At 63.2% G+C, this 24,307-nt stretch overlaps 3 protein-coding genes across 5 annotated transcripts in view; 2 read left to right on the forward strand and 1 right to left on the reverse strand.

Annotated features, from left to right (window-relative positions):
- Positions 1–24,307, reverse strand: part of UBAP2L (ubiquitin associated protein 2 like) — a 397,837-nt gene that overhangs the window by 50,360 nt on the left and 323,170 nt on the right. The gene's annotated exons all lie outside the window — the stretch shown is intronic.
- Positions 61–7,930, forward strand: CFAP141 (cilia and flagella associated protein 141). Its single transcript, XM_073323159.1, has 4 exons — positions 61–3,289; positions 4,595–4,635; positions 6,770–6,899; positions 7,640–7,930. Exons 1-4 carry the CDS (start codon positions 3,161–3,163, stop codon positions 7,739–7,741), a joined length of 402 nt encoding a protein of 133 aa, XP_073179260.1. The 5' UTR covers positions 61–3,160; the 3' UTR covers positions 7,742–7,930.
- TPM3 (tropomyosin 3) overlaps positions 22,275–24,307 on the forward strand; it is a 33,904-nt gene continuing 31,871 nt past the window's right edge. For all 3 annotated transcript variants that reach the window (XM_073323083.1, XM_073323084.1, XM_073323082.1), the window contains exons 1-2: positions 22,275–22,388; positions 23,878–24,003. In XM_073323083.1, the coding sequence (XP_073179184.1) occupies positions 22,275–22,388; positions 23,878–24,003 (240 nt within the window). The remainder of the gene's footprint in view (positions 22,389–23,877; positions 24,004–24,307) is intronic.

A 24,307-nucleotide genomic window follows, 5' to 3' on the forward strand; every position in this document is an offset into this window, starting at 1 on the left:
CACTGGGCTCATGGATCACTCACTGCTGCATGGAGTTGGATTTAACAGCAACATCATGGCTGGGGATACCTGGCCTCTGGGCAGGAGGCCCTTTCTGAAGCCGTGTACTGGCTGCAGAACAGGGAGATGACCAGCAGCCGGCATGGGCCTGTGTTTTGGGCTCTGAAGAGATTCCAGACTCCATCCCTTTTTAGTGGCTAGTGCCTCTCTGGAGCCCCTAGCCCTGTGAATAGACTATTGGAGTAGCTTTAGCATATTTATAAAAGACACTGCTCCAGGTCAGTGCTCCTGCACCCCTCTGCACTGACTGCAATGGCTCCATTCACTCTACTGACCCTCCATCACTCCCAGCAATGGCTCGCGGGCTGAGGCCAGCGGTGGTTTCCAGCTCCCACGCTGGAGCCATGGGCTGGGCTTTCCGAAGGTTAAACGCCTTGTGGGAGTTGGTTCCCTCTGATGCAATGGGGGCCTGTGGTTCTATCCTCCCACTCCTTGTCAGCCTGTTGTGCTTGAATTGCCCGTTAGACCTGGGGGGGGGTATCGGGGCCTGGGGGGGTTGCCTTGGTATCTTGAGCCTGTTTAAACCCCACCCAGACAGTAAATGGCTCAGTGTCCTGCTCTTGGGGGGTGAGGCTGCTGCTGCTGACTGTCTCTTCCACACACCCCAGCTGGGCAGCTGGGTGAAAATCTTCCCCGTTCCCTCCCGCTCTCACCAGCGCCTCGTGCCATTCACCATGGACTCCTCCAGGCCTCTTGGGGAAGGGGCTGCAGCAAGCAGCAGCACACCCTCTAGCTAAAGTTCCCAGGCTGGAGGCAAGCTGCGTGCCAGTCACTCGGGCTTGGCAGACACCGGCTCTGGGCCGGAGGAGGCGCCCTGGCCGTCGGCCTGCTCGCTCTCTTTTTAAATTGCTGTTTAATAAAAGGAACGTTCCCCTGCGGGCGACGTGCCCTTTGCTCTTTGACTGCAGGGAACCCTCCCTCGGACCCCACCTGCTCCAGGGCTGCACCTGCTGCTCTCAGGACAGCCTGAGCCTTGGCCCAGCCCCGGGAGGTGGCTAATAAAGAGTGGGGGAAGTGTCTGATCCCGGGGGGGAGGCGGCCGGTGCAGTTGCCTGCGCTCTCCAGGGAGCGGGTGCCAGGGGGTTCTGACAAAGGTCCCTTACTGTCGCTGTACTGAGCAGGCTCCTGCATCACCTGGCCAAGAACAGCTGGGAGCCCCCCAGGCGCTGCTGCTGCCCGCTTCCTCTCCTGCTGCTCCTCCCCTTGCCAGAATGTGGGCCATTCCCTGGTGAAGGCTCTGCACAGCGCACCCTCCCCTCAGCAGCTGGCTGCAGTTGGGTTATACACGGCTACAGGCGCTGGGGATTCTCGCTGCACCCCGTGCTCCTTTAGCTGCTCCTTTCCCTGTCTCCTCCCTAGGAGAAGGGGCAGGGGCTCCTTGTTTTACACGTGGGGAGCAGAGGAGGTGACTCACCCACTGTGCCTACAGGGAGTGGATCGCAGAGCTGGGATGAAAAGGCAGAGGCTTGGCTCCCTCTCCCTTTCTCCTTGCCAATTGGGGTGAGGTCATTCCTGCACTGGCTCTCAGGGCAGGCAGATGGGGGCTGCCTCCCAGGAAGAGCAGTTCAGTTTTTTAGCTGGCTTTGGGGGTATGTGTCTGAAGTCCCCAGGCCCTACTCTGTGGGGATGTGAGGGTGCAGCATTAACTGCTGGGAAAAGCACTTTGAGATCCTGGCATGAAAAGCAGCAACACTGGATGGCACATCTGCCCCAGAGGAGGGAGCAATATCTGCAAGGGGATGGATTGATGGGTGGGGGGAGTAATCCTATGCCCTTGGCCCACCCACTACCCAGCATGGTGCCTCTAACTGTACTATAGGCTCAGGGGGCTGCACCCACTTCGCATCGGAGTGTCCCCAGGGCTCAGGGTTGGCCTGGCCCAGTGCAGTTGCTGGCCCTTTCGCTGTTCCCGTCAGTGAGAGCTGAGTGCATTTGAAACCCCACCCTTTAGCCAAAGCCCAGTGCCCCCCTGCTGTATTTCCCACCCTTCGACCTCCCTGCTGCCATGGTGGGGATGGGCAGCACTGCTCCCGCCCCTGGAAGAAGAGGGTTGGGTATGGGCCTTTGAACTGGAAATGGGGATCTTAATAGATTTCCAGGGGCTGATGTACGGCAGGGGGAGAGCACGGGGGTGAGTGGCGGTCAGTGTTGGTTTAGCTCCTGCGCCCACCTGTATCTCACACCTCATGTAAACTTACGGGCCTGGAAGAAATTCACAGTCACGGTGTATGCGAGCACGTGTGACTCAGCTCGCCACACTGGCCAAATGCAGGCAAACAGCGGCCCCTGACTCCAGCCCTCCTCCCCGCTAGTGCGGAGAGAGCTTGGAGACTGCAGGCCCTGCACAGGCTGATGAGATGGAGCGTGGCAGGCTGGGAGCCAAAGGCTCTGGGGTTGGCACCTCCATTGCAGAGAAAGTGCATGGCTGCCACCTGTCGGTTCATGCCAGTCGGGTGCAGTCCTTGGGTTCTTTGCCAGCTGCCAGCAGCCCTTCAATCGGGCCTGGATGGTTCAGGTCGGTTGGCTGACCCTGTTCGAGATGGGGATCACAGTTATCAAGTATCAGTAACTGAGGCTGCCTGCGTGGGCAGCCAGAGCCTGGGCATTACAGACACCCCGCGCCTTCACCGATGGGCAGGGAACGGCTTTGTACAGTAGGTGTGTGCGTCGCATGGCATGTGGGGCCCTGCTCTCCTAGCAACATTTCCTTCGTGAGTGCATGGAGGGGGGCTCCCTGGCAAAGGGGGCGCATTTCCCTGCAGTGTTCGCAGGATCTGGCTAGTGCAGGCAAAGCTCCCGGCCCAAGGGCAGCAGGATTTGTCCCTGGCCTTCTGCAGCAGGGCTCCAGGGCAGCAGGCCCAGGGGCTGCCCCAGTTCAGGGGCAATTGGAAGAGACAGGAACAAACGCGGAGCTCATTAAATTGTCCTTGCCCTTTAATTGAGCAGGGGTCTCCCGCAGCTCCATGGATGGGGGACACTGGGCACCGGTGAGCACCCAGGCCCCTGCCACAGGGCGACTGAACTCTGCCCACACCTCCTCCGGGCTACACGGATCACCCAGACAGAGCCTCCGGCTTTGTCTCACAGTTCTAAAGCTGCCATGGTGACCAGGGAACCAAACGGTACCGGGACGGCAGCCGCCCCCAGAGCGACAATGGCACCCGGCAGGGAAAAACTGGGCAAGGGCAGCAATGTCCCCTCACTCCAGCAGCTCCTGAGGGAAGAGGAGGTAGGGCATGGGGGGGCAAGGCTGGAGCCAGGCCCTGGGGGGGGGGAACGGTAGGGTGTGGACGGGGGGGGGCAGGGCTGGAGCCAGGCCCCAGGGGGGAGCAGTAGGATGTGGTTGGGGGGGACAAGGCTGGAGCCAGGCCCTGGTGGGACCAACAGGATGTAGAGATGTGGGGGGGCAGGGCTGGAGCCAGGCCCTGGGGGGGAGCAGTAGGGCATGGAATGGGGAGCGGGGGCAGGGCTGGAGTCAGGACCTGGGGGGGCAGGCAGGGTGTAGAGATGGGGGGCAGGGCTGGAGCCAGGGCTCAGGAGGGGCCAGCAGGAGGGCAGCCCCTGGGCACATAGAACGGAGGGGGACGGGGCCTGGGCCCCATTGATGGCAGCAGCCTGTGGGGCTGAGCGGCTCCCAGCTGTATAGGGGCTGGGTCTCATCAAGGCCGTAGACGTGGGGAGAGGCTGGCTTCCCATCTCATTCCTTAGGGCTAGATTCTGCCCACAGCCACAGTCCCGGTCTCTTCTTCACGCTACCCCTGGCCTGAGAACAGATATCCAATCAGCACCCCCTCATCCCACCCTGGCATGTCCCTGGGCCAAACCCGGCCCTCCCTGGGATGTTAAGGGAGGGGACAGCTCCCAGCAGAGCTCCCCAGTCAGGCCCTGCATTCCCTGCCCTATCCCCCGGGGCAACCTCCCTGCAGAGAGAAGCTGAAGGCTCACTCGCCCCCTCTGCCTTTAGCTCCCAGCTGGCATCTCCTGCTGCCCACCCTGGAGCACTCTGCCGTCTGGAGGCCTCTGTTCATGGGCCTGGCTCTGTTGCCTGGCCATGGGGGGCTCCCAGTGGCTCGCGAGGATTATAACACGCAGGTCCTGACTGCTTGTGGCTCTTCAAACTGTGGCACTTGTAAGACTCGGGGCATCAAGCCCAGCATCCCAGCGAAACCCAGCATGAGTATTTACATTCTACCCTAAAGTATTGCGCAGTGAGGCTGTGCTCTGCTAGCCAGCTGCCAGGCTGCGCCCCAGAGGTGGCTGCATGGTAGTGCTGGGAGTCCTCACTCTCCTATTTTATATATCACTGTACAAAGCACTTTGTGACCCTTCAGGGTGATGGGTGCTAGGAGCTGTCACCCCACCCCTCACCACCCGAAATGGAAGGCACTTTGAACCAATCAGTATAAGAAGCCTCACTTTCCCTTGCTGGGGCTTGGTGATTTTGCCTCCCAGCTGGCAGTCCTTACGATTCAGGGTAGAAATACAAACTGGGGAGAGGCTGGGCCCAGAGCTGAATGTGCCCTTTCGATTGCAGTTGGTGAAGAAGGAGGCTGCCTATGAGAATCTGGTTAAAAGGTAAATGGGTTTGTGGAGGGGGGTTTCTAGCTCTTTGTTACTGTGATTAAAGCCACTTCTCTGTGGAATAATAACCCCCACCACGGCCAGCAGCAGAACGCTGGCGAGGGGGGGGGTGGCGGGGGCTACTGACAAAGGGAACTGTGGGGGTAAAGTGACCCCATTTTCCCAACGGGGAAACAGGACACCACATGGGGCCAACCAAAGGGCAGTTCCCCCCTCCCAGTGGGCCCCCACCGCCACCCACCTGTATGGGTCCAGCCTGAGGCCCCCCACCTCCTGCACAGGACCAGCCCAGGCCCCCCTGCCCACCCACCAACGCATGCAGGGCAACTGATGGCAAGAACAAATGGGACAAATGCCCAGTTTTGCCAAAAAAAGTGGGGACAGCCGGGACAGGGCTTAGAAAAGGGCTTAGAAAAAGAAAACGGGACGTATGGGCACCCTGCCTGGCGATCAGCAGCATGGTCCGGCCAGCCCAGGGCCGTGCCTGAGCGGGGAGACAGGAGCCTGCTGGGACGGGGCAGGTGCAGCCAGCGTTGGTGTTCCTTGCGTCGTTGCTTTCGAGGCCATTCGGGCTCATTCTCCCGCCGGGCAGCATAGGACCCCGCTCCCTGGCAGTGACCCAATGGATGGGCCCTTCGCCCCATTCCGTCGCTGGGGAGGCCTCACCTTGTGGCACTGGTGCCCTTGCTGGCACAAACCCGGGCACAGGAGGCCGGGCACAGGAGAGCACACATCTGCCGCCGTGCCAGCCGGGCGGGCAGAGATTGGCCAGGCAGCTGGGGCAAAAACATAAAGCAAAGGTCACAGACGCCCCACCCGCGACAGCCAGCCAGACGCCCGGGCCTCCAGCTCCCTTTAAACGCCACGTGTTCCCTGAGTGCAGCCCAGGGCCATTCGCCCTCCCCAGAGCAAAGCACTTGGCCCCTTCCCTTGGTTCCCGGGGCCTGGAGGAGGAGCGAGCGAGGGCGGGAGGCAGCTCCGTTGAAACCAGCTGGGGCTGTTGGAGGTGACGGGTGCTAAGGGCCCCTATTGACGGCCCCCGACATCCGCCCCCAGCTCCATTCAAATCACAGGGGCTCCAGGCATGCAGTGGGGGCTGCTCATGTGGCTCTAGCCACAGGCCCAGGACCAGACAAAGCTCCCCCACCCCTTGGCTTTGGGCCTGATCCTGCCCATGGATGTCAGCAAGGAGGTTCGGTGGCCGTAGCCTGGGGCCCTCCTGCTGAGCTCTGTCGGGCAGCCCAGCTGGGGCACGGGAGCCAGGTGCTTGGAGAACCGCCCCTGAGCCGAGGCTGGTGGCTTGGACGTTTATCCCCCTAAGCGCATGGCGGGACCTGCAGACACTGGGGCTTGTTTCCACGGCCGAGCCCCAGCACATTCGGCTGCGACCCTGAGAGCCCTGGTTTCGGTCAGCACAGTCAGAGCTAAGCTGGCCCCAGCTGCCTGCTTCCGGGCCTGTCCTTCCCACCGGTGCAAATCCGACCGGCTTCGCACCCACTTCGCAGAGCCCAAAGTAAAGGCCCCTTTTCTCCTCAATTGCTTCATTTCACTGACCCCAGCTGTGAGAGGAGCTCCAAGCCCACGCTGTGGGTGTGATTTAGAGCCCAGCAGTCGCCAGGCTGGGGGGCGGGGGGCTACTGTGTTGGGAGCTGCCTAGACACAGAGTGAGAGACAGTCCCTGCCCCAAGGACCTCGTGCTCTAAACAGACAAGACAAGGCGGGAGGGGAAACTAAGGCACAGAGAGCGGCAGGGACGGAGCCGGGAATAGAAGCCAGGTCTCCCACGTCAGGGGGACTAACCAGTGCCCACGAACCTGAAAGCTAGGAAACAAAAGTGAAAGTGTCGAGTGTATTTTGACTGGCAGCTTGAGGGCCCTGCGGGAGCGGGGGGAGGGAGGTTCGGGTTCTAAGTCATTTCCACTGACTCAGTGCAGCAGCCAGGTGCTGACTCAGGCAATGGGGCAAACTCAGCTCAGGGGTGAGGGTTTGGTTCTGTCCCCCTCGGCCAGTGGCTGCCGATCCCCCTCCCATTCTGCGTTTCCATTCAACTCACGCCCCGCTGCGCCGGCCAGCGCGAGGGTCTGCGCGACAAAGGCTGCCGTGTCTCAGTGCCCCCCTCCTCCCACAGCTGGGCGTGGGGCCGAGTCGTCTGTCTGGAGAGGGAGAAGCAGGAGGAGCAGAGGTTGGTGAAGGCCTGCCAGAACCTGCGGGCCTGCCTTGCGGAGGAGCTCTGCTTTGCTAACAAGGCACTGCTGATGGTAAGGCTGGGGAGAGCAGGGGGGCGCTGACCCTGGAGGGAGCCTGGCTGGGAAGGCTCCTGCTGGTAGTGGGGGGTTCCCAGCTGGCCGCCTTTCACACCCGGTTTGCTCGGTGAGAATGGGCCAGGGGACGCCAGGGGAGATCACCCACCCTAGGCATCGCCGTGGCCAGCTCTATCCGGGTCCCGTTTGCAACACAAGCCTCTGGCCCCAGCAGGGCAGGAGTCGGCTCCTCGTGGGTGAGGGGCAGCGGGATCAGGGCGAGGGGGCGGGGAGTATTTCACTTGGAGGGATACGGCCCGATCAAGTCACAGGGGAAATGCCCCAGAGCCAGCGGCCTGGAGAGCCCACCGTGGTCCCCCTGCGGCCTTCGCAGATCCGCCCATCCCGCCAAGCGGGCTGCACCCCAGGTGGGAGGGAAAGGGCCCCTCAGGGCCCCAGTCCCCACACGCTGGCACAGGTGAGCAACAGCGGCGTCAGCAAAGGTGCAGTGCGAGGGGAGGGCCAGGCCTGACACCCTGCCACACCCAGCCCACAGCTCTCCCCGCTGCAGGCTCAGCTGCTGCCCAGGCGGTGGGGGGCACTGGGCTAGTCCCCTTCCTGCTGGGGGCAGAGGGGCGTGGGCTGGTTTCCACCCAGCCCTGCAGCAGGCAATGGGACCAGGCAGGAGGCCCCAGCCAGATGCCAGGGAAGGGCAGAGGGGTCCTGGCTACTCACACAGCTCTTGGCCTCCTTGCCAGGTCCGGCGTGCAGCCCTGCGCTACCTTCTACACTGCGAGCACCTGCAGCACCTCCGGGAGCTGAACCACGGGGGGAAGTCCTTCTACCTGGAGAGGCTGTGAGCACCCAGCTCTGGGGAGCAGCAACCTGCCCACACCAGCCCCCTCACTCCGCCAAACTGCGACCCACCGCGGCCCAGGGTTCCTTGGGACCCCAGGCTTTGCACCTCACGGCACTTGCCCATCCTGCCCCAGAGCCGCCCTCCCGACGGGACAGTCGTGGCTGTTGCTATTTCAGAGACAGCGACAAAACCTCCCGAGAAGATTAAAGTGTTGAGCTAAGCGGAGCAGCCTGAGGCTCTGGGGAGAGGCGGCGTTTAGATCCCAGCACCGGGGGGGGGGGGGGGAGCCCAGAGGCAGCAGGAGACACCATGTCGTGGGGCAGATTTGAAGAAACTCCATGGAGTTAGCAGAGTCCTTGGCCTCTCTGCTGGGGCGGGTGAGCTCCCCTGCCACCCTCCCGCTAATGCTGCAGAAGCCCCACCAATGGGGTGGGAATAACTGGTGTAATGTGTGTGAGCATCTCCCGCTGGGGGGCAGCTCCCATCCGTGTGGGCACAGAGTCCTGCGGGCGGGCGGCCAGCCGGCTTTGGGGCACTCGGCACCATGATGCTGGGCCACACAGGGAGCTGGTTGTGTCGCTAGAATTCCCAAGAGACCTTCCCCTCCCATCCCAGGGCCTCACAGAACTTTGGGCAGGAAGCCTCCCAGTGCCCTGGCAGCAGCATTATCAGCGCCGTATCGAGGGGAAACTGAGGCAGGGGGTGCAGAAGGATCTTGTGCCAAGATTACTCAGCAAGTTAGTGGCACAGCCAGGTATAGAAGAGCCCAGGAGTCCTGGCTCCCAGTCCCCTTCCCCCAGCACCCCGATAACCCACTAGACAGCACTCCCGTCCCAGAGCCAACTATAGAACCCAGAGTCCTGGCTTCCCAGCCCCTGCTGTGACTCATTGGACCCCACTCCCCTCCCAGAGCCGGGGACAGGAGCCAGGAGTCCGGGCTCCCAGCTGCCCCTGCTCTCACCCACCAGCCCCCACTCCCCTCCCAGAGCCGGGGACAGGACCCAGGAGTCCTGGCTCCCAGCTGCCCCTGCTCTCACCCACCAGCCCCCACTCCCCTCCCAGAGCCGGGGACAGGACCCAGGAGTCCTGGCTCCCAGCTGCCCCTGCTCTCACCCACCAGCCCCCACTCCCCTCCCAGAGCCGGGGACAGGACCCAGGAGTCCTGGCTCCCAGCTGCCCCTGCTCTCACCCACCAGCCCCCACTCCCCTCCCAGAGCCGGGGACAGAACCCAGGAGTCCTGGCTCCCAGCTGCCCCTGCTCTCACCCACCAGCCCCCACTCCCCTCCCAGAGGCGGGGACAGAACCCAGGAGTCCTGGCAAATGGAATCCAATGATGCCCCTCGAAACCATCCAGCAACTTGCAGGTGAACAGAGACACCCCTGGAGCCGCTGGGTGTCTGCACCCCTCATCTGTGAAGCGTCGGTGACACCTGGTGGCCAAGTGGGTTAATGCAACTAGAGGCAAGACCAGAGAGTCCCACAACCTGGAGAAGCCCGGGGTGTGCCAAGCCCTGCTGTTGGGGTGCAGGGAGGGACCCCGGCAGCGCCGGGCCAGTGGAGATGCACTAGCAGCGTGGGGAAGCAGGGCGGCCAGGTCCCTGCATGCCAGAGCCGCAGCTGGTGGGCTCACTGCAGCGTAAGGCCCCTGTCCCCGGGGCTTAGCACCACCCGGGGTCGAGTTAGCTAGAGCTGTGGGGAACCTCCCCGAGCTCATCTGTGCCCCCAGGATTTCCCAGCTCCCGGGCAAATAAGCTCCCCCGCGGTGAGGTGCAAGGCCCCCGTCGCTGGCTGGCTGGTGTCCAAGGAATCCTCCCCAGGATCCGGGTGGCCCCAGCTCAGGGAAGGGACACTGGGGCTCAGCGGCGATGGAGACACAAGCTGTGGCTGAGGGGTGCAGAGGGAACTGGGGTGGCAGCATTCCAGCAAGGAGGGGGCTGGGCATGAGAGGAAGCATGTCTGAACACGCGACACATTCACACACACGTGTGTGGACTCACACGCATTCACATGCATGCACGCTGCCCCTGATGAGAGCCTAGTGCCCAGGTGCCAACCCGCATGCTCTGTGCCCAGCCTGGCCTCACTGCGGCCCTGCCAGGTGCGATAGCCCTTGGCGCTCCAATCCCCGACCTGGGGGCACTGGCCAAAGCAGGAGACGCCACCCAGCACCGTCAGTGCAGAGCGGGGGGTCCCAGCAGGGGGATCCCCAGGGTAGGGACTCGCCTCCCCAGGCACCCCCCAACACACATACATGCTCCCTTGCCGCACCCACTAACACTCCACCCCTCCACCCCCAACACATCACAGGCTCACAAACCTCACACACGCTCCCTCACACACCTCACACGCACACCCTCAGCGGCCATGGGCCTGTTCCGGGAGCCACACTGAGCCAGGCCAGGGCACCCGCTCAGCTGCTCTGGCTTGAAGGGCAGATAACAAAGGGTGCATGTCACGGGCCGTTTCCCCTGCCCCCCGACTTGTCTCCCGCAGCCCCAGCCAATTCCTACAGTCCAAGGCCAGAAGGAACCACTGTGATCATCTCATCCAACCACCTGGAGAGCGTAGGCCAGACCCCTGCCCCCAGGGATTCCAGATGGGACTAGACCAGAGCTTTCAGGGAACTGGCCCCGCTGGTGATGGAGAATTCCCCAAGTCCTGGGTCAGTTGTTCCAGATGTTAATTTAAAATCTGCCCCTTATGTCCAGTCTGAGTTTGCCTAGCTCCAGCTTCCAGCCCTGGGATTGCGTCAGGCCTTTGCCTGTTCCCATGCAGTGACGGATCACCTGGGCTCAAGTCACCCCTGAGCCTTCGCTTTGTTCAGCGAAACAGATGGAGCTGCTGGAGTCTCCCACTGGGCGGCAGGTTTTCGAACTGTCCTCGCTGAGCCCTCTCCAATGTATCCACGTCCCCCTTGGACTGCGGGCCCCAGACTTGGACGCAGGAGTCCAGCAGCAGTCGCATGGGTGCCAAGTCCAGAGGTCTCTGCTCCCACTCGCAATGCCCCTTTCTGTACCAGTCCTTCTGCTCACAGCCTCGCATTGGGAGCTCCCATTCAGCTGACGATTCCCCCGTCCCCCCAACAAGTCCTGCCCCAGGGCCTGGCTTCCCAGGACAGAGAAGCCAGGGGGGAGCAGGTTGTTTGGCAGGGGCAAGCCCAGGCCAGGCCAGCTCATGGCTGAGCGCAAGATCGGCCTGTGGAGCCTGGATCCTCCCTGCCAATGGGGGAACAAGGCCCATCCCCTCCCCCAGGGACACCCCGATCCCCTGGGGAAAGGGGTCACACATAGAGGGGGGCTTCCTCCCTGGCCCTCTGCCTCCCACCCCGTGCCCGCATGTAGCCCACAGGCCCCTCCATGGCACCTGGGATGGGTCACGACTGCAGCCTGGCCCTGGGGTCCCGGCACAGCATGTGTCAGGCACCCCTCAGGCCCTGGGGTTCAGGCTGGGCGTGAGCAGTGCAGGGAGGAGACATGGGGGGCGGAGCAGCATGGCCCCACATGAAGGGAGAATGCACGGAGCAGAGCCACCAGGCTACACGTGACACCCCCCACTCTGGCCACACGCTTGGGGGATGGAGCTGGGGGGGGCCACAGCCAGACACACAAGGGGTCCCGCAGGCCCGGCTCCACCCGGCCCCTCGTGTTCTGTTCTGATTGAGCAGGACGGCCCCCCCTTGGCACGGATGGGATGGGGCAGGTGACACAGGCCCAGTGCAGAGGGATGGGGGGTGAGCCGTTGGCTGCAGTGAAATGCTGGTCTCACTCAGGGGTAGATCCCCCAAACACCCCCCTGAGTGGTCTGAAACCATGGGCAGCCTTCCTCCCCACCCAGCTCTCCCTTGGAGCCCATGGGGCTGGCCCCTGGACACACCCCAGCCTGTGGCCCATGGTTCTGCACTTGGGTTTGTTCCCCCCCAATCCCAGACTTTGTGCTGGGTCTCTCCCCTCGGCCTGACCTTGGTGGCTCCCTGCCCGAGGGGCCGTCAGCGCCCAGCCTGGCTCAGCGTATTGACAGGGCTGGGGCCAGCCAGCGGCACCCTCCCAAGAGGGGCTTTTCATTAGCGCGTCTGTCGGGTCACATCAGATCAGCCATCAGGGACATGCGCCAGGGCCCGTGGCCCCCCCCCATCCCAGAGACCCACTCCCTCGCCCTGCCTGGGCGTGCCCCATCCACCCACCTTCGTCCCCAGCTGCTCGGCTCGGAGGTGGGCCGCTCTTGCCCTGCAGTGCCCAGCTTTGGCCCTGGAGATGGGGCCGGCTGAGCCCAGGGTGCAGAGCGAGGGGCCGTGAGCGGCTCATGCCCAGGATCTGTGCAGGGGGCCTATGCATTTCCCGTCCCGTCCTCGTCTCTCCCAGCTGGGGACAGGGATGCTCAAGGTCCCACAAGCCCCGTTCTTCCTTTCACATCTTCCCCCTCTGCGGGTGGCACCCAGCCCAGAGCAGCTCCCTCCATCAGCCAGCAGGAGGCGGTCACAGCAGCACAGGGACCGCTCCCCTCCCCACAGCCCGCGACAGCCAGGGGGACTGGGCCCCAGGGCAGGGCTGGGGAAGGAGCCCAGCAGACAGGATCCGCCAGTGGAGATCTGGGCTGGGTCTGGGGCCCCTGTGGCTGAGGGGGTGCTGGGACCCCCAGTCGCTGTGGTTGGGGTGGGGATGGGGAGAGCAGGGAGAGGGGGCTGCTCTCTGGCTCCCCCCCGCCCTGTGCCATCTGTCGCTTTCCCAAGGTCAGTGCGTGCAGGAGCCTGTCCCGCCCCGGGGAAAACTCCATCAGGACAAAGGGATCAATGGGGCAGCGGGGGAGGGGGCAGCAGGAACTGATTGGCTGCACTAGAGCTGGGCCACGAGGAGGGAGAGCCCCTGATGACAACAGAGTAACCCCCCCAATGTCCCTGAGAGACAACCCCCCCGCCCCCTCCAGTCGCCAGCGAGGGGAGCACGGCATGGAGACCACCATGAAGGGCCTGGCCATGCCCTGCTGACGCCAGCCGGGATCCAGGGCAAGGCCAGGGGAGCTGCATGGGGGGTAGGCACCCCGCTCTCTGTAATAGCCCCCTACCCTCAAGGGGGTGCCATCACCCCCTTTCACAGCTGGGCAAACGGAGGTGCAAAGAGGAAGAGGGACTTGGCTGTGGTCACCCACTTAGTCCATGACTGAGCTGAGGAGAACCCAGGAGTCTTGGCTCCCGGCTCCCCCAAAATCCAGGAGACCCCATGTCACGGAGTCCCCAGGCGATGCTCTGGACCTGCTCCCCACAAAGCCAGGCAGGACCCTGGGGAAGTCTCCTCTCTGGGAGCAGCCTGTCTGCAGGACACACAGCTCACCCGGCTTCCACCTTCCTGAGTCTGACCTCGGAGCATTCAGCATCCTCTGCCCCTCCATGCGCTTCCCACAGTGAGTCTGCCCAGGCGGGGTCCTGGGGAAGCCAGAGGGTCCTGCCCCCCAACTCCGCAGTCAGACGGGACTCTCAGCCAGCCAGTAACACAGAAGGTTTATTAGATGACAGGAACATGGTCTAAAACAGAGCTTGTAGGTGCAGAGAACAGGACCCTCAGCCGGGTCCATTTTGGGGGGCAGTGAGCCAGACAACCACGTCTGCACTTCACTCCATGTCCCAGCCAGCCCCAACTGACTCCCCCTCCAGCCCCTCCTCCTCTGGGCTTTGTCCCTTTCCCGGGCCAGGAGGGCACCGGATCCCTTTGTTCTCCAACCCTTTAGCTCTCACCTTGCAGGGGGGAAGGGCCCAGGCCATCAGTTACCAGGAGACAGAGTGTCGGCCATTTATGTACCCTGGCCCTTTGTTCTGCAACAATTACCCCCCTTATCCCACCCCCTAGAGACTTACGAAATGCCTAGGGGAAACTGAGGCACCCCTACAGTATTCAGAGGAAACATTAAGAACAGTCCCACTTTGTCACACCCCACTCCCCTCCCAGAGCCAGGGTAGAACCCAGGAGTCCAGGTGCCAAGCCCACCCTTAGAGAACCAGGCACAGCTCTCTGGCTCCCCGCTGAGAACAGGTCATGCTAGGGGCTCCAGGTGGCATGGATGCTGTAGCTCCCACTCTCCACCCATCCCTTCAACATTGCAGGCCCCGCTGCCCCCCGCAGGGTCTCCCAGCCCATCAAAGCTCCGACCCCTGGTGGGTGGGGAGCAGCCCAGTGACCTGGCCAAGTCCCCTCTGCTAGGAGCTACCTGCATGCACGGACACCTGGCCCTGAGCTGCATGGGAGCCAGCGAGCCAGTGGGAAACGATGCAGCAAGGAGCTGTCCCAGAGCACGCCTGTCCCCCACCCCCCGCAGCCGCCAGGCCTTAGCCTGCGAGCTAGGTACCAACCCCCCCAAGCTTCTCCCCTCCAACACACCGTCCCGGTCTGTGACGAAGTGGGACTGTTCTTAATGTTTCCTCTGAATAGTGTGGGGGTGCCTCAGTTTCCCCTATGCAGTTCTTCAGTATCTAGGTGGTGGGGTAAGGGTGTATGATCATTGCAGAGCCCTAGAGGGCAGGTGTGTGCAGGGGTCTGGACACAGAGAATGGCCGACACCCTGTTTCCTGGCAACTGATGGCCTGGGCCCTTCCCCCCTGCAAGGTGAGAGCTAAAGGGTTGGAGAATAAAGAAATCAGGTGACCTCCTGGCCAGGGAAAGGGACAAAGCCCAGAGGAGGAGGGGCTGGAGGGGGAGTCAGTTGGGGCTGGCTGGGGACGTGGAGTGAAGGGCAGACGTGGTTGTCTGGCTCACTGCCCGCCAAAATGGACCCGGCTGAGGGGTCCTGTTCTCTGCACCTACAAGCTCTGTTTTAGACCATGTTCCTGTCGTCTAACAAACCCTCTGTTTTACTGGCTGGCTGAGAGTCACGTCTGACTGCGGAGTTGGGGGGCAGGACCCTCTGGCTTCCCCAGGACCCCGCCTGGGCGGACTCGCTCTGGGAAGCGCACGGAGGGGCAGAGGATGCTGAATGCTCCGAGGTCAGACCCAGGAAGGTGGAAGCTGGGTGAGCTGTGTGCCCTGCAGACAGGCTGCTCCCAGAGAGGAGACTTCCCCAGAATCCTGACCGGCTTCATGGGGAGCAGCTCCAGAGCATCGCCCCGGGACTCCGTGACACCGTCGCACCAGGCCAATAATGCACCCCGGTTTCCTCAGGCAGCCTGAAGCTCTTTCCAGCCATAAAAGCACATGAGAGCCAGACTTTGCTCCTTCCAGCCCGGGTTGGCGGGGGGGATTGTACTGGGGATCCACGCTCAGGGGGCCCCCACAACATCTGTAATGTGTAAATAAAGTGAAATGTGGGGAGGGGGCAAATGGCTCTTATTGGGCCTGCTTCTGCTATGGAGATGCCACATCTGGAGTGGGTCATGGGCAGCTAGTTATATGAGGATTGCACACCGGATGCTAGATGCGGCTGCCTCTGGAGTGGGGCACAAGGGTAGCTGAACAGCCTCCCAAGTGTTTGGGCCAGGAAGTGGGAATTCATGCGGTGGAGTGTCATGCTGGGGAGCCAGGACACATGGGGGTCAGGCACGCAGTGTTTCAATGAATTCATTCTGTTGATGATGGTCCTTAGCTGAAAGATGCCACCTCCAGCAGGGCCGTGTCCCCGAGCATCGCACCACTGGGTCAGTCCTGACCCATCTACCCCACTGCCCGCAGCATTTGAGCCAGACCCACCCTGGGCCCACCCTGCCCCACCGGCAGCCCAGCCATGCAGGTGTGACAGGCGCCCATAGGGTGAGCTTTGCACAGGAGCCAATGGTCGGGGGGGGTCACATCCGGGGGGGGCAAGGCCTGCTGTCTCATTTGGATGCTGTGTGCGTGAGTGCCCCCTGCTGGAGCTTGCTGCCTGCAGGGCAGCGCAAGGGGAAGGCGCCCGGGGCCCGACAGGGGCAAAGGGAGACGTTCCCAGGTGGGGTGAGTTTGGTGTTGCCTTCGCAAGCCGGCCGGGTGCCTGAGCCACCGATTGCTGGGGCGGGGTGGAGTTCACTCTGCTGGGGCTGGAGGCGCAGGGCGGGGAGCACCCTCTGCACCAGGAGAGCAGGATTCAGCCCTCTCCTCGGGGGGGTCACGCCCCAGCTGGCTTCACCCCTGTGGATTTCACACCTCTGGCCCCACATGGTCAGGCGTCTTGACGGCGCCGGCCCGGGCCAGGGAGTGGGGCTGGGGTGGGGGGAGATGGGGGACGGGGGACGGGAGTTCTTTGGAAACAGCCCCTGATATCGACCGGGCGCAGGCTGGCGGCTCGTGGCTCGGGGGCAGCCGGCAGCAGCGCGGGCGGATCGAACCGCATTGATCGGGGGATAATTTAACTTGGAAGGCAGGGGGTGGGGATTGATGGGTGGTAGTTACTGGGAACGAGGACACGTGTGTGTGGTCCGGCCGCTCGAGTGTGCGATTCCCCCCACCGGACGCGTTTATAAACCGGAGCCGCGCCTGCAGCCCGACCCAGAGCCGCATGGGGAGCGCCCGGCCAGCATGCCCGGCTCAGGTAAGGCCCCGGCTCCAGCACTGTCTGGGGACGGACTGCCAGCACCTGCAGGGCAGGGAGATGGGCAAGGAGCCTGGGGAACCCTCCTGCCACCCGCAGCAGGCCGGGGGGTGTGGCCAGTCACAGGCATGGGGCGAGCTGCCCTTCCCGCTGGCACTGGAGGACGGGCCCCGGCCCAGCTCACGCTGTTTTGGCTGCTCTCCAGGGGCTGTGCTCCTGCCTTGGGCCCCAATCCCCAGGCAGCTGGTGGCTCCTCTCTGTGACGGGGGGAGCTCAGTGCAGCGGGCGGGGGCGGGGGTCGACAGCTCCCACCTGCCCTGCCCTGGCTGAATAACAGGGGCCAGGCCCCACCTCTGAGCCCCGTCTCTCTGGCTGCTGAGAGTCACAGAGATCTGGCCCTGGACACCCTCTCTCCATCCACAGGACACAGCCACTCCCCCAAGGCTCTCAGACCAGCCTGGCCATGCATCCCGTCCTGTGCCCATCACCATAGCCTCTGGGCTTCTCCAGGCATTAGCTCTCCAGGCTGAGCCCACCGGACTCCTCCAGCTACATGACCCACCTGATCTGCTCTGTGTCAATCAGTGAACGGGTAACTACCGTGATCAGGAGCGAGCTGGAGTGTGTGCTGCACTGCACAGCCGGCCGTGGGGCGCCCTTGCCTGGGTGGCGGGTCTGGGCTGCGTCCTCGTCACCATGGCACAGGTGAGCAGCTGGAGCCGGACTCAGCCCCAGGGTGGGTGGCTGCAGCCGCGCTGGCCAGGGGAGCACCTATGGGGCGGCACAATGGTGTGGGCACATGCTGGGGGCATGTGTGTGCAGAGGGGAGCCAGGATGGAAACAAGAAAAGGACCCCTCCGGCTGGCTGGAGGTTAAGGCCCCCTGCCAGTGGGGGGTGGCCAGGCCTCAGGAACCCCTCTCGTCTCCTGGAGCGTTGGGAACCAGCAGTTGAGTGGCTTCTGAGAGAGGGTCCTGCTGGCCTAGATCCTGCTGGTGTAGGGGGAAGGGGTGTGCATGGGGGGGAATGTGTGTGAAGATCATGGGGGCGAGGGGGGCATGGGAGGAATGGGGGGATGGGGGAGGGTCATGGGGAAACTGGAGGGGGCCTGTGGGATGTGGGGGGACAGGGAGATCATGGGGGGGATATAGGCATGGGGGCGGGTCTGTATCAGTGGATGCAGCATTCCCAATTCTAATGACCACACTCATGGCCAGGTTCCCCAACAGGTGACTCCGTGGTTGCCAGCTCCACCGGGGATGGCTTTGGCCCACAGGGGGCAGGACACAGACTCCCACTGGGAATAATTCCCTAGGAGCCCAGTGCGCTGGGGCAGGGGGCTGAGTGGGGGTGGTGACGGGGCACGTGGCTCCTCAGAGGCGGCCCAGGGACCCCCGCCCTTCTTTAGCCCCCTCCCACGGGGCTCTCAGGGTGCTGTACAAACAGCAACGAACAAAGCCACACAGGACCCTTAGCCCCAAGGTACAGAAGGGGAAACTGAGGCACAGGGTGGGGCAGGAACTTGCCCATGAATGGAACAAGAGCCAGGAGTCCTGTCTCCGCCCTGCCTCAGTGAACGCCGCTCCCCTCCCCCGAGGGAAGAAGCCCACCCTAGGGGCTGTGCAGGATGGAACCGATGGGGGAGGGGGCAGGGAAGGAGCCTGGCAGATGGGGGCGCGAGGAAGGGGGGATGGGGTCCATTCTCTCCCCCCGGTTCTACGCTGCGCCGGAACAGAGCCGGGGGAGCAGGCCCCATACCCAGCCAGGGTGGGGTGGGGGGGCCGTTAACCCTCACACTCTCCCTCTTTTCTTCCGCAGCGTGCCAGGGCCAGACCCTGCCCCTGCCCCTGCCGCTGGCTGATATGTTTGATATTAGGTTGTTTTATTGGAAAACCAACTAAATATCAAACATATTCTTCCCGCGCCAGGGCCGTTCAGCGCCGCCCCGGGGCAGACGCCGCCGGCTCTCTCCGCCCGCCTGGCTCGGCCTCCAGCAAGCCCCACTCCTGGGACCATCCGCGACACCGGCCAGGGGTGGGGGGCAGCCCCCCTCCGATCGGATCCGCCCTTCCCCCTCCTGTCATTCCCTCCCCGCCCCTCGCTGCAATAAAGCTGTTTCAGATCCTCTCCCCATCAATGGCCATTGTTTCCCTCTCTGGCTCCAAATGGGGAGCAGAGGCATCAGGCCCCCCGGCCAAAGCAAACAGGGAGGATCCCAGCACCGAGGGGGCCATGCACAGCCAGGACTTTGCCCAAGGAGACGAGATGCCTGTTAGTTGTTGGCCTCAGGCCTTTCTGAGCCAGACATGGGCCCTCTCCACGGGCACCAGTAACGTGCTGCCTGGTTGTGGGGCAGGGAGTGGCACAGCCCCTGGGGCTCATTGCCCCCCGGGGCAAGAGAACTGATGCCCCCATCCCTGGAGTCCAGCAGGCTGAGTTGAGCCCCCGTCCCCGCTCACAGACAAAGCACCGTCTCTCCTGGCCCTGCTGCCAAGATGGGGTCAGGTTACCTGGCCCCCGCAGGCACCTGTCGTCCATGGCACCCAGGGCACAGGCCGGGGCATGGGGCCGGGCACAGGCCCCTTCCCACCTCCTGGCTGGGTGGCTGGAATCTCCTGGGCGGATGGTTGGGATGGCAGCAGTGTCACACACGCGCCAGCTGTCAGCTTTCGGTTTCAGGAATGGAATGAACTCGGCCTTGAATAAACATGGCCCTGCGCCCACCGCCCTCGCTGGGAGGATTGTTCTCCGAGGCGCCTGGGGTTTATTTCAAGCTCCGAAGTCGGGCGCTGCAGGAACAAAGGGCCTGGGGGCCGGGGGTGCTCTGTGCGGGCCGCTCGCCTCGCCCGCCCCATCCCTCCAGCTCCTCCGAGCCTGGGCCGTGCCCCACCCCGCACTGGTGATGCTGACCATGGCTCTGCAGTTCAGAGGCTACGCTGGCCTGACAGAGGCCACGTTTCTGGTCCTCAGTGGGCAGGGCCTGGCCTGGCTCTGCCCGGGCATCGGGGATCCGGCCGTGCAAGGGGCAGCTTTTCGGAAGCTCAGCTCCAGCTCACACCCGTCCCTGGGGAATCCACCCTCAGGCATGGGGGTCAGGGCCCCCCTGAAGAGCACAGAGCAGTAATGGTGAGAAGCTGCTGAGATTTTGTCTGGGCAGCGCGCTGGCCCCCAGCTCCTGGCACCAGCCTCCTAAAGCCATCAGACCTGCCTGCCCAGCACCCCCTTCTTGGGCCCTGCGCAGGCCCCCATGGAGAGCAGAGTGGCTCCCCCCACCACGCCACCCCATCAGACACCTCTGTGCCACGCTGGGTGGGTCTGGGCAAGGCTCCAGGGCTCCCACTAAGCGCCTGGCTGCGTGGGAGCCCGAGACATTCCCAGTTTCTCTTTCCTGAGCTGGGCAGAGCAAGCCCCTGGATTTAGACTCATAGACTATCAGAGTTGGAAGGGACCTCAGGAGATCATCTAGTCCAACCCCCTGCTCAAAGCAGGGCTCCTCTCTCCCGCAGCATCTGCCTGCCCCAGCTTCCAGAGCTGCTTGAGAGAGGCGTCCGCTGGGCCAAGCACTCAGGGAGAGGAGCGCGCCCCGTCTGACCCCAGCCCGAGGCAGACCTTGCCCATCGGTCCCCAGCAGAGACCCCCCTGCTCCCAGGCCTGCCTGAGAGAGCCCTCTCCTATGTAGCCCTACTACAGACCTCGTTACCCCACCCCTCCCCATCCAGCCCTCCTCCCTCCCAGCCCCCGGGAGTCCCCTCGCCTCTGACCCCCACACAGATGCGGCCACGCCCCCGTTCTTTTCTCTCTGAGGTTCCCCCGCTGTTCATGAACAGAGGAAGGTGTGTTGGGCCGAGGCCTGGGAGTGGGGTACAGCCAGGGACTTGGCCTGGGGTTGGGACATTGCAAATCCTCCAGGAATGTGGATAAAACTCAGGGAGTGAGGTTCCTCACTGACCGCGGGTCTCAGACATTCCTGCCCCCATCCGCCCCCCTGGGGCATGGGATGGTGCAGAACCGGTGGGCATGGGACTGAGAGAGGGTGTTTTCCTGCTCAGGGCATGGGCAGGCCTCTGCCCCCCAAGGCCAGCGCTGTGAGCTAAGGAGCGCACCGCCGCATGATGGGAGATGGGGCCTGGCAGACCGTGGGCAGCAGAGATATGCATCCGTGGACACGCGTTCCTGCCCACCAGCCTGCAGGGCACGGAGCCCCCAGTGGCTCAGCCAGTCAGCCTGAGGGTGCCATTCCTGTGCCCCCATAGAGCATCTCAAGGCCCTTGCAACGCAGGCTCGCCCCTGCACACCTGTCTCACGGGCTGCCCTCCCCTGGGCCCTGGCAGCAGCTGCAGGCCCCACCTGTGCTCCAGGGGCAGGTGCCGTGAGCGGGTCCAGCCCCCTCTCTCCCCATCATGCCAAGGCCCTGGGAGCTGCTTCCCAGTCGGTCACGCCCCCCTCACCCCCGGTGCCAGACAATTCCATTGTAATTAGGGAGCCTGGCGCTGCGGCTAAGCCCAGCTCTCTCTGTGGGTCCGCCTTCATGTCATTGTTGTTTGATCTCAGGGAGGTCAGCACCTCGGCCATGCCCAGGGGCCAGCACTAATGTCAGGCCTGGGCGGGCAGGGCCGTGCAGAGGGGCACCTGGTCCTGGGACTGAGCCGAAGCCCGTTCAGGTCAGCCGGAGTCATTCCCACAGGCTTTGGCTCAGGCCCCGCACAGGAGCTGTGCTGCCCGCAGAACCGAGGAGACCCCATGGGCAGCGAGTCTCGCCAGCTGCAGACTTCGCTATGCGGCTCCCTGCCCTTTTCCCCTGCAGGCCCCCCAGGACCTTCCCCACTGGTGCCGAAAGGAGCGGGATCGGGCCGCTTTGCCACACCCCTTTATAAAGCTTGTGGAATGGCTGGCTCCCCCCAGTGGGACGGGAATAGTGGGGTGAGTGCGGCGCAGCCCCACTGAGGGTGCGTGAGAGCAGGAGAGGGCCCCATGGCGCTCAGCTTCATATGGCACCTTCCATCTGCAAAGGGCTTTATCTGGTAATGGGAGAATCCCCTGGAAAGCCAGCCAGGGTCAGGCTCAGAGGGGAAGGGACTCACCTAAGGCCACAGAAAGAGTCCCTTGTTCAGGAATAGAATTTAGGAGTCTTGGCTCCCAGCCCCCCCACCCCCACCCAACCATTAGACTCCAATCCGGAGCTGGGATTAAAACCCAGGCATCCTGGCTCCCAGGCCCCCCAGCTCTAATCACTGGCCTCCCCTCCCAGAGCTGGGAATTGCAGCCGGGAGTCCTGGCTCCCAGTCTTCTGTTCAGACTGCTGCCTGTAGAGAGGGCCAGAAAGGTCCGTATTCACCCAGCAGCTGTCCCTGGGGATGAGAGCATGAGCTCGCCTGACACCAAGAACCAATACGGGGAACAGATCAGTGATGTCTCGCCCTTCAGTCTACCTGCCGAAGGTCTGACACAATCCCAGGGCTGGGAGTTGACCCTGGACCCAAGGTGTTAATGTCGGACAGCGTCAGTGAAGGGCATTATCCCCGGGAACAATGTCCCAAGGCAGGGGGCTGGGGGGATTCTCCATCATGGCTGCGTTTGGACTCCGGATTGGCTGTTTTCTGAAGATTTGCCCTTGGAGTTTGGGGGGGGAGAGGGGGGCAGGTCTCTGGCCTGGGCTAGCCTCTGGCCTTGGGATCTGTGACTCTCAGAAGAGCAGGGGATCTCCCCCCATCACCCCCAGCCCACCGAGCTGCCTGTGCTTTTTATAACCATCTCCCAGCTGTCCCACGGGGGCCCAAATATGGCCCTGTCCATGAAGTCACTGAGCAGGCATCCCCCCACCCCCACGCTCCCCAGGCGGGTGCTGAGACAATGGGGCCCTGTGGACAGACATTTCGGGAGTGAGAGGAGGCGGCTCAGCCCAAGAAAGGCAAAGGCCCCGAGCCACCTGTCAGGGGCGTATTGATAAAACCCTGGGCCAGGGAGGGGGCCAGACACTCGGCAGCCCCAGCCCGACGCATCCCACGTTGCTGCTCGTCCCTCCCAGCCAGAGGCGCCCCAGCCCCGCAGGTGAAGATGGAGGCCATCAAGAAGAAGATGCAGATGCTGAAGCTGGACAAGGAGAACGCCTTGGACCGGGCTGAGCAGGCAGAGGCTGAGCAGAAGCAGGCAGAGGAGAGGAGCAAACAGGTGGGAAAGAGAGGCCGGCGCTGTCCCTAACCCACCCCTCTCCCCGGGGTTGGCTCCCTGTCCCAGACTCCTGCCTTGGCTCCCTGCGTGGACTCCTGCCCTGGCCAGAGACCTAGTAGCCCCTCGCCCCCCTCGTGGCAAGAGTGGCACTTACCCCAGGGAAAGGCAGCTGCCCCCAGGAGCCCAGTGGCTCCCCCTCGGGGGAAGACTCACTCGAAGGCTGGGGAGGCTCCTATTGCTCCGCTGGGGATGGGTCTTGTCCCATATCCCCCGGAGCAGGAGGAGTGCTGCGTGTCAGGGTCCCTCAGGGGTGCGGAGTGGGACCTGCCTTCGGCTCCTCCAGCCCTGGGCACAGACACTCTGGAGTCAAGTCTGTGGGTACAAGTGGTGCTGCCATGAGCCCCGGGGGGTGCAGCAGATCCGGGAGGGGACAGGTCCACAAACTGGGAACGCCCGTCATTTCCCGGATGCCTGGGCACACGCAGACACTGCTCCAGACACACTCATCCATACCCATGACACACACTGCCAGCCTGGCAAACACGCACAGGTCCATGCACGGCCATGCACGGTGCTGGAGTCCAGGGGGTCACTCACAACGTAGAGCTGATACCTGGGGGAGAATGTGGTAGGTGGCTGTGTACCGCACCCAGACGCACGGTACGGCTTCTGTGCCCAATATACAGCGTACACACACACAGATTGTGTGTCCTGAGCACACCCACCCTATGGATTGTGTGCCCCCTAAATACTACACTCACAAACCCACCCCCATCGCTTGTGGGTCACACAAACACAAACGTGTGCCCAGTGCTGAATCCTGCTCCAGTTCCACAAGGGCAGCTTCCCTCCTTTCACACACCGCCCAGCTCAGCCCTGCCTTTCCCCCGGAAGCGATGCAGCAGCAGCTCCGCTGCGGAGTCCAGAGTCACAGCTGGAGGGATGGGAGGTGGGTTTGTGCCATGCTGGGGTTTAGCAGAACCTGGGCTCTGACATCCTGCCACAGCGCACCAGGGAGATGACTCAGGAGGGCAGCTCTGCAGGAGCCATTAAACCGGGGCCCCGTGTAGCTCCCCACTCACCGGGCAGAAGAAACTTTCCACTTGGGGCATGATTCTCCCCTCGCTTGCCCTGCTACAAACCAGGAGCGGCTGCACCCAGGTCAATGGAGCCCCACTGGCCTCAGTGAGCTGAGTCAGGCCCTTCGTGCCCATGTAGAACCGACTCCCGTCCCCACTCATCCCACTGCCCATGAATTGCAGATCCGGATCATGGGGGAGGAGATGAGAGGCAGTGTCTGCTTGTGCCTAAGGCCAGTGCTGGGCATAAACTGGGCAAGCCAGGGGGGATCCCAGCAAAACGGAGGACTTTGCCTCCTTTAGGGATCCCAGCTAGGGGTGCTCAGCGTCCCGGAGGGCACAGATGGGGTGGCTGGGTGGGCAGCAGCTCCCAGGTGCCAGCCGTAAGTGACACCTCTTGCCATTGGCAGCTGGAGGATGAGCTGGCGGCCATGCAGAAGAAGCTGAAGGGGACGGAGGACGAGCTGGACAAATACTCAGAGGCCCTGAAAGATGCCCAGGAGAAGCTGGAGCTGGCTGAGAAGAAGGCAGCAGATGTACGTATGGCAGTGCCAGGCCCCACCACCTGCCTGGGAGCACACGCACAATGACACACAGGCGCACAGTGACACAGACACGCATGGTGACACACATGTCTGCATAGCACATACACAGCCACACCCAGGAGCAGGTCACACACACACACACACAGCAGAACTGCTGTCATGGAGAGCAAACCGTACCTCCCACAGCCTGGGCTTGGGCTCTGTCCAGCCATCCTGCTTTACCGTCGGCTCCTGCTTCTGTAGAGAAGAAACGACCCAGCATCAACCAAAGCGGTGCCGGAGCCCCGGCCTCAGC

The sequence above is a fragment of the Lepidochelys kempii genome, chromosome 24 (genome assembly GCF_965140265.1).
Source record: "Lepidochelys kempii isolate rLepKem1 chromosome 24, rLepKem1.hap2, whole genome shotgun sequence".
Taxonomy (NCBI): Eukaryota; Metazoa; Chordata; order Testudines; family Cheloniidae; genus Lepidochelys; species Lepidochelys kempii.

Excerpts from the sequence above, each read along its gene's own strand:
- CFAP141 (XM_073323159.1), top strand. The coding sequence starts at position 3,161 with ATGGTGACCAGGGAACCAAACGGTACCGGGACGGCAGCCGCCCCCAGA. Across the intron at positions 4,636-6,769 it reads TATGAGAATCTGGTTAAAAG|CTGGGCGTGGGGCCGAGTCG; the intron begins GTAAATGGGTTT and ends CTCCTCCCACAG. Across the intron at positions 6,900-7,639 it reads CTAACAAGGCACTGCTGATG|GTCCGGCGTGCAGCCCTGCG; the intron begins GTAAGGCTGGGG and ends CCTCCTTGCCAG.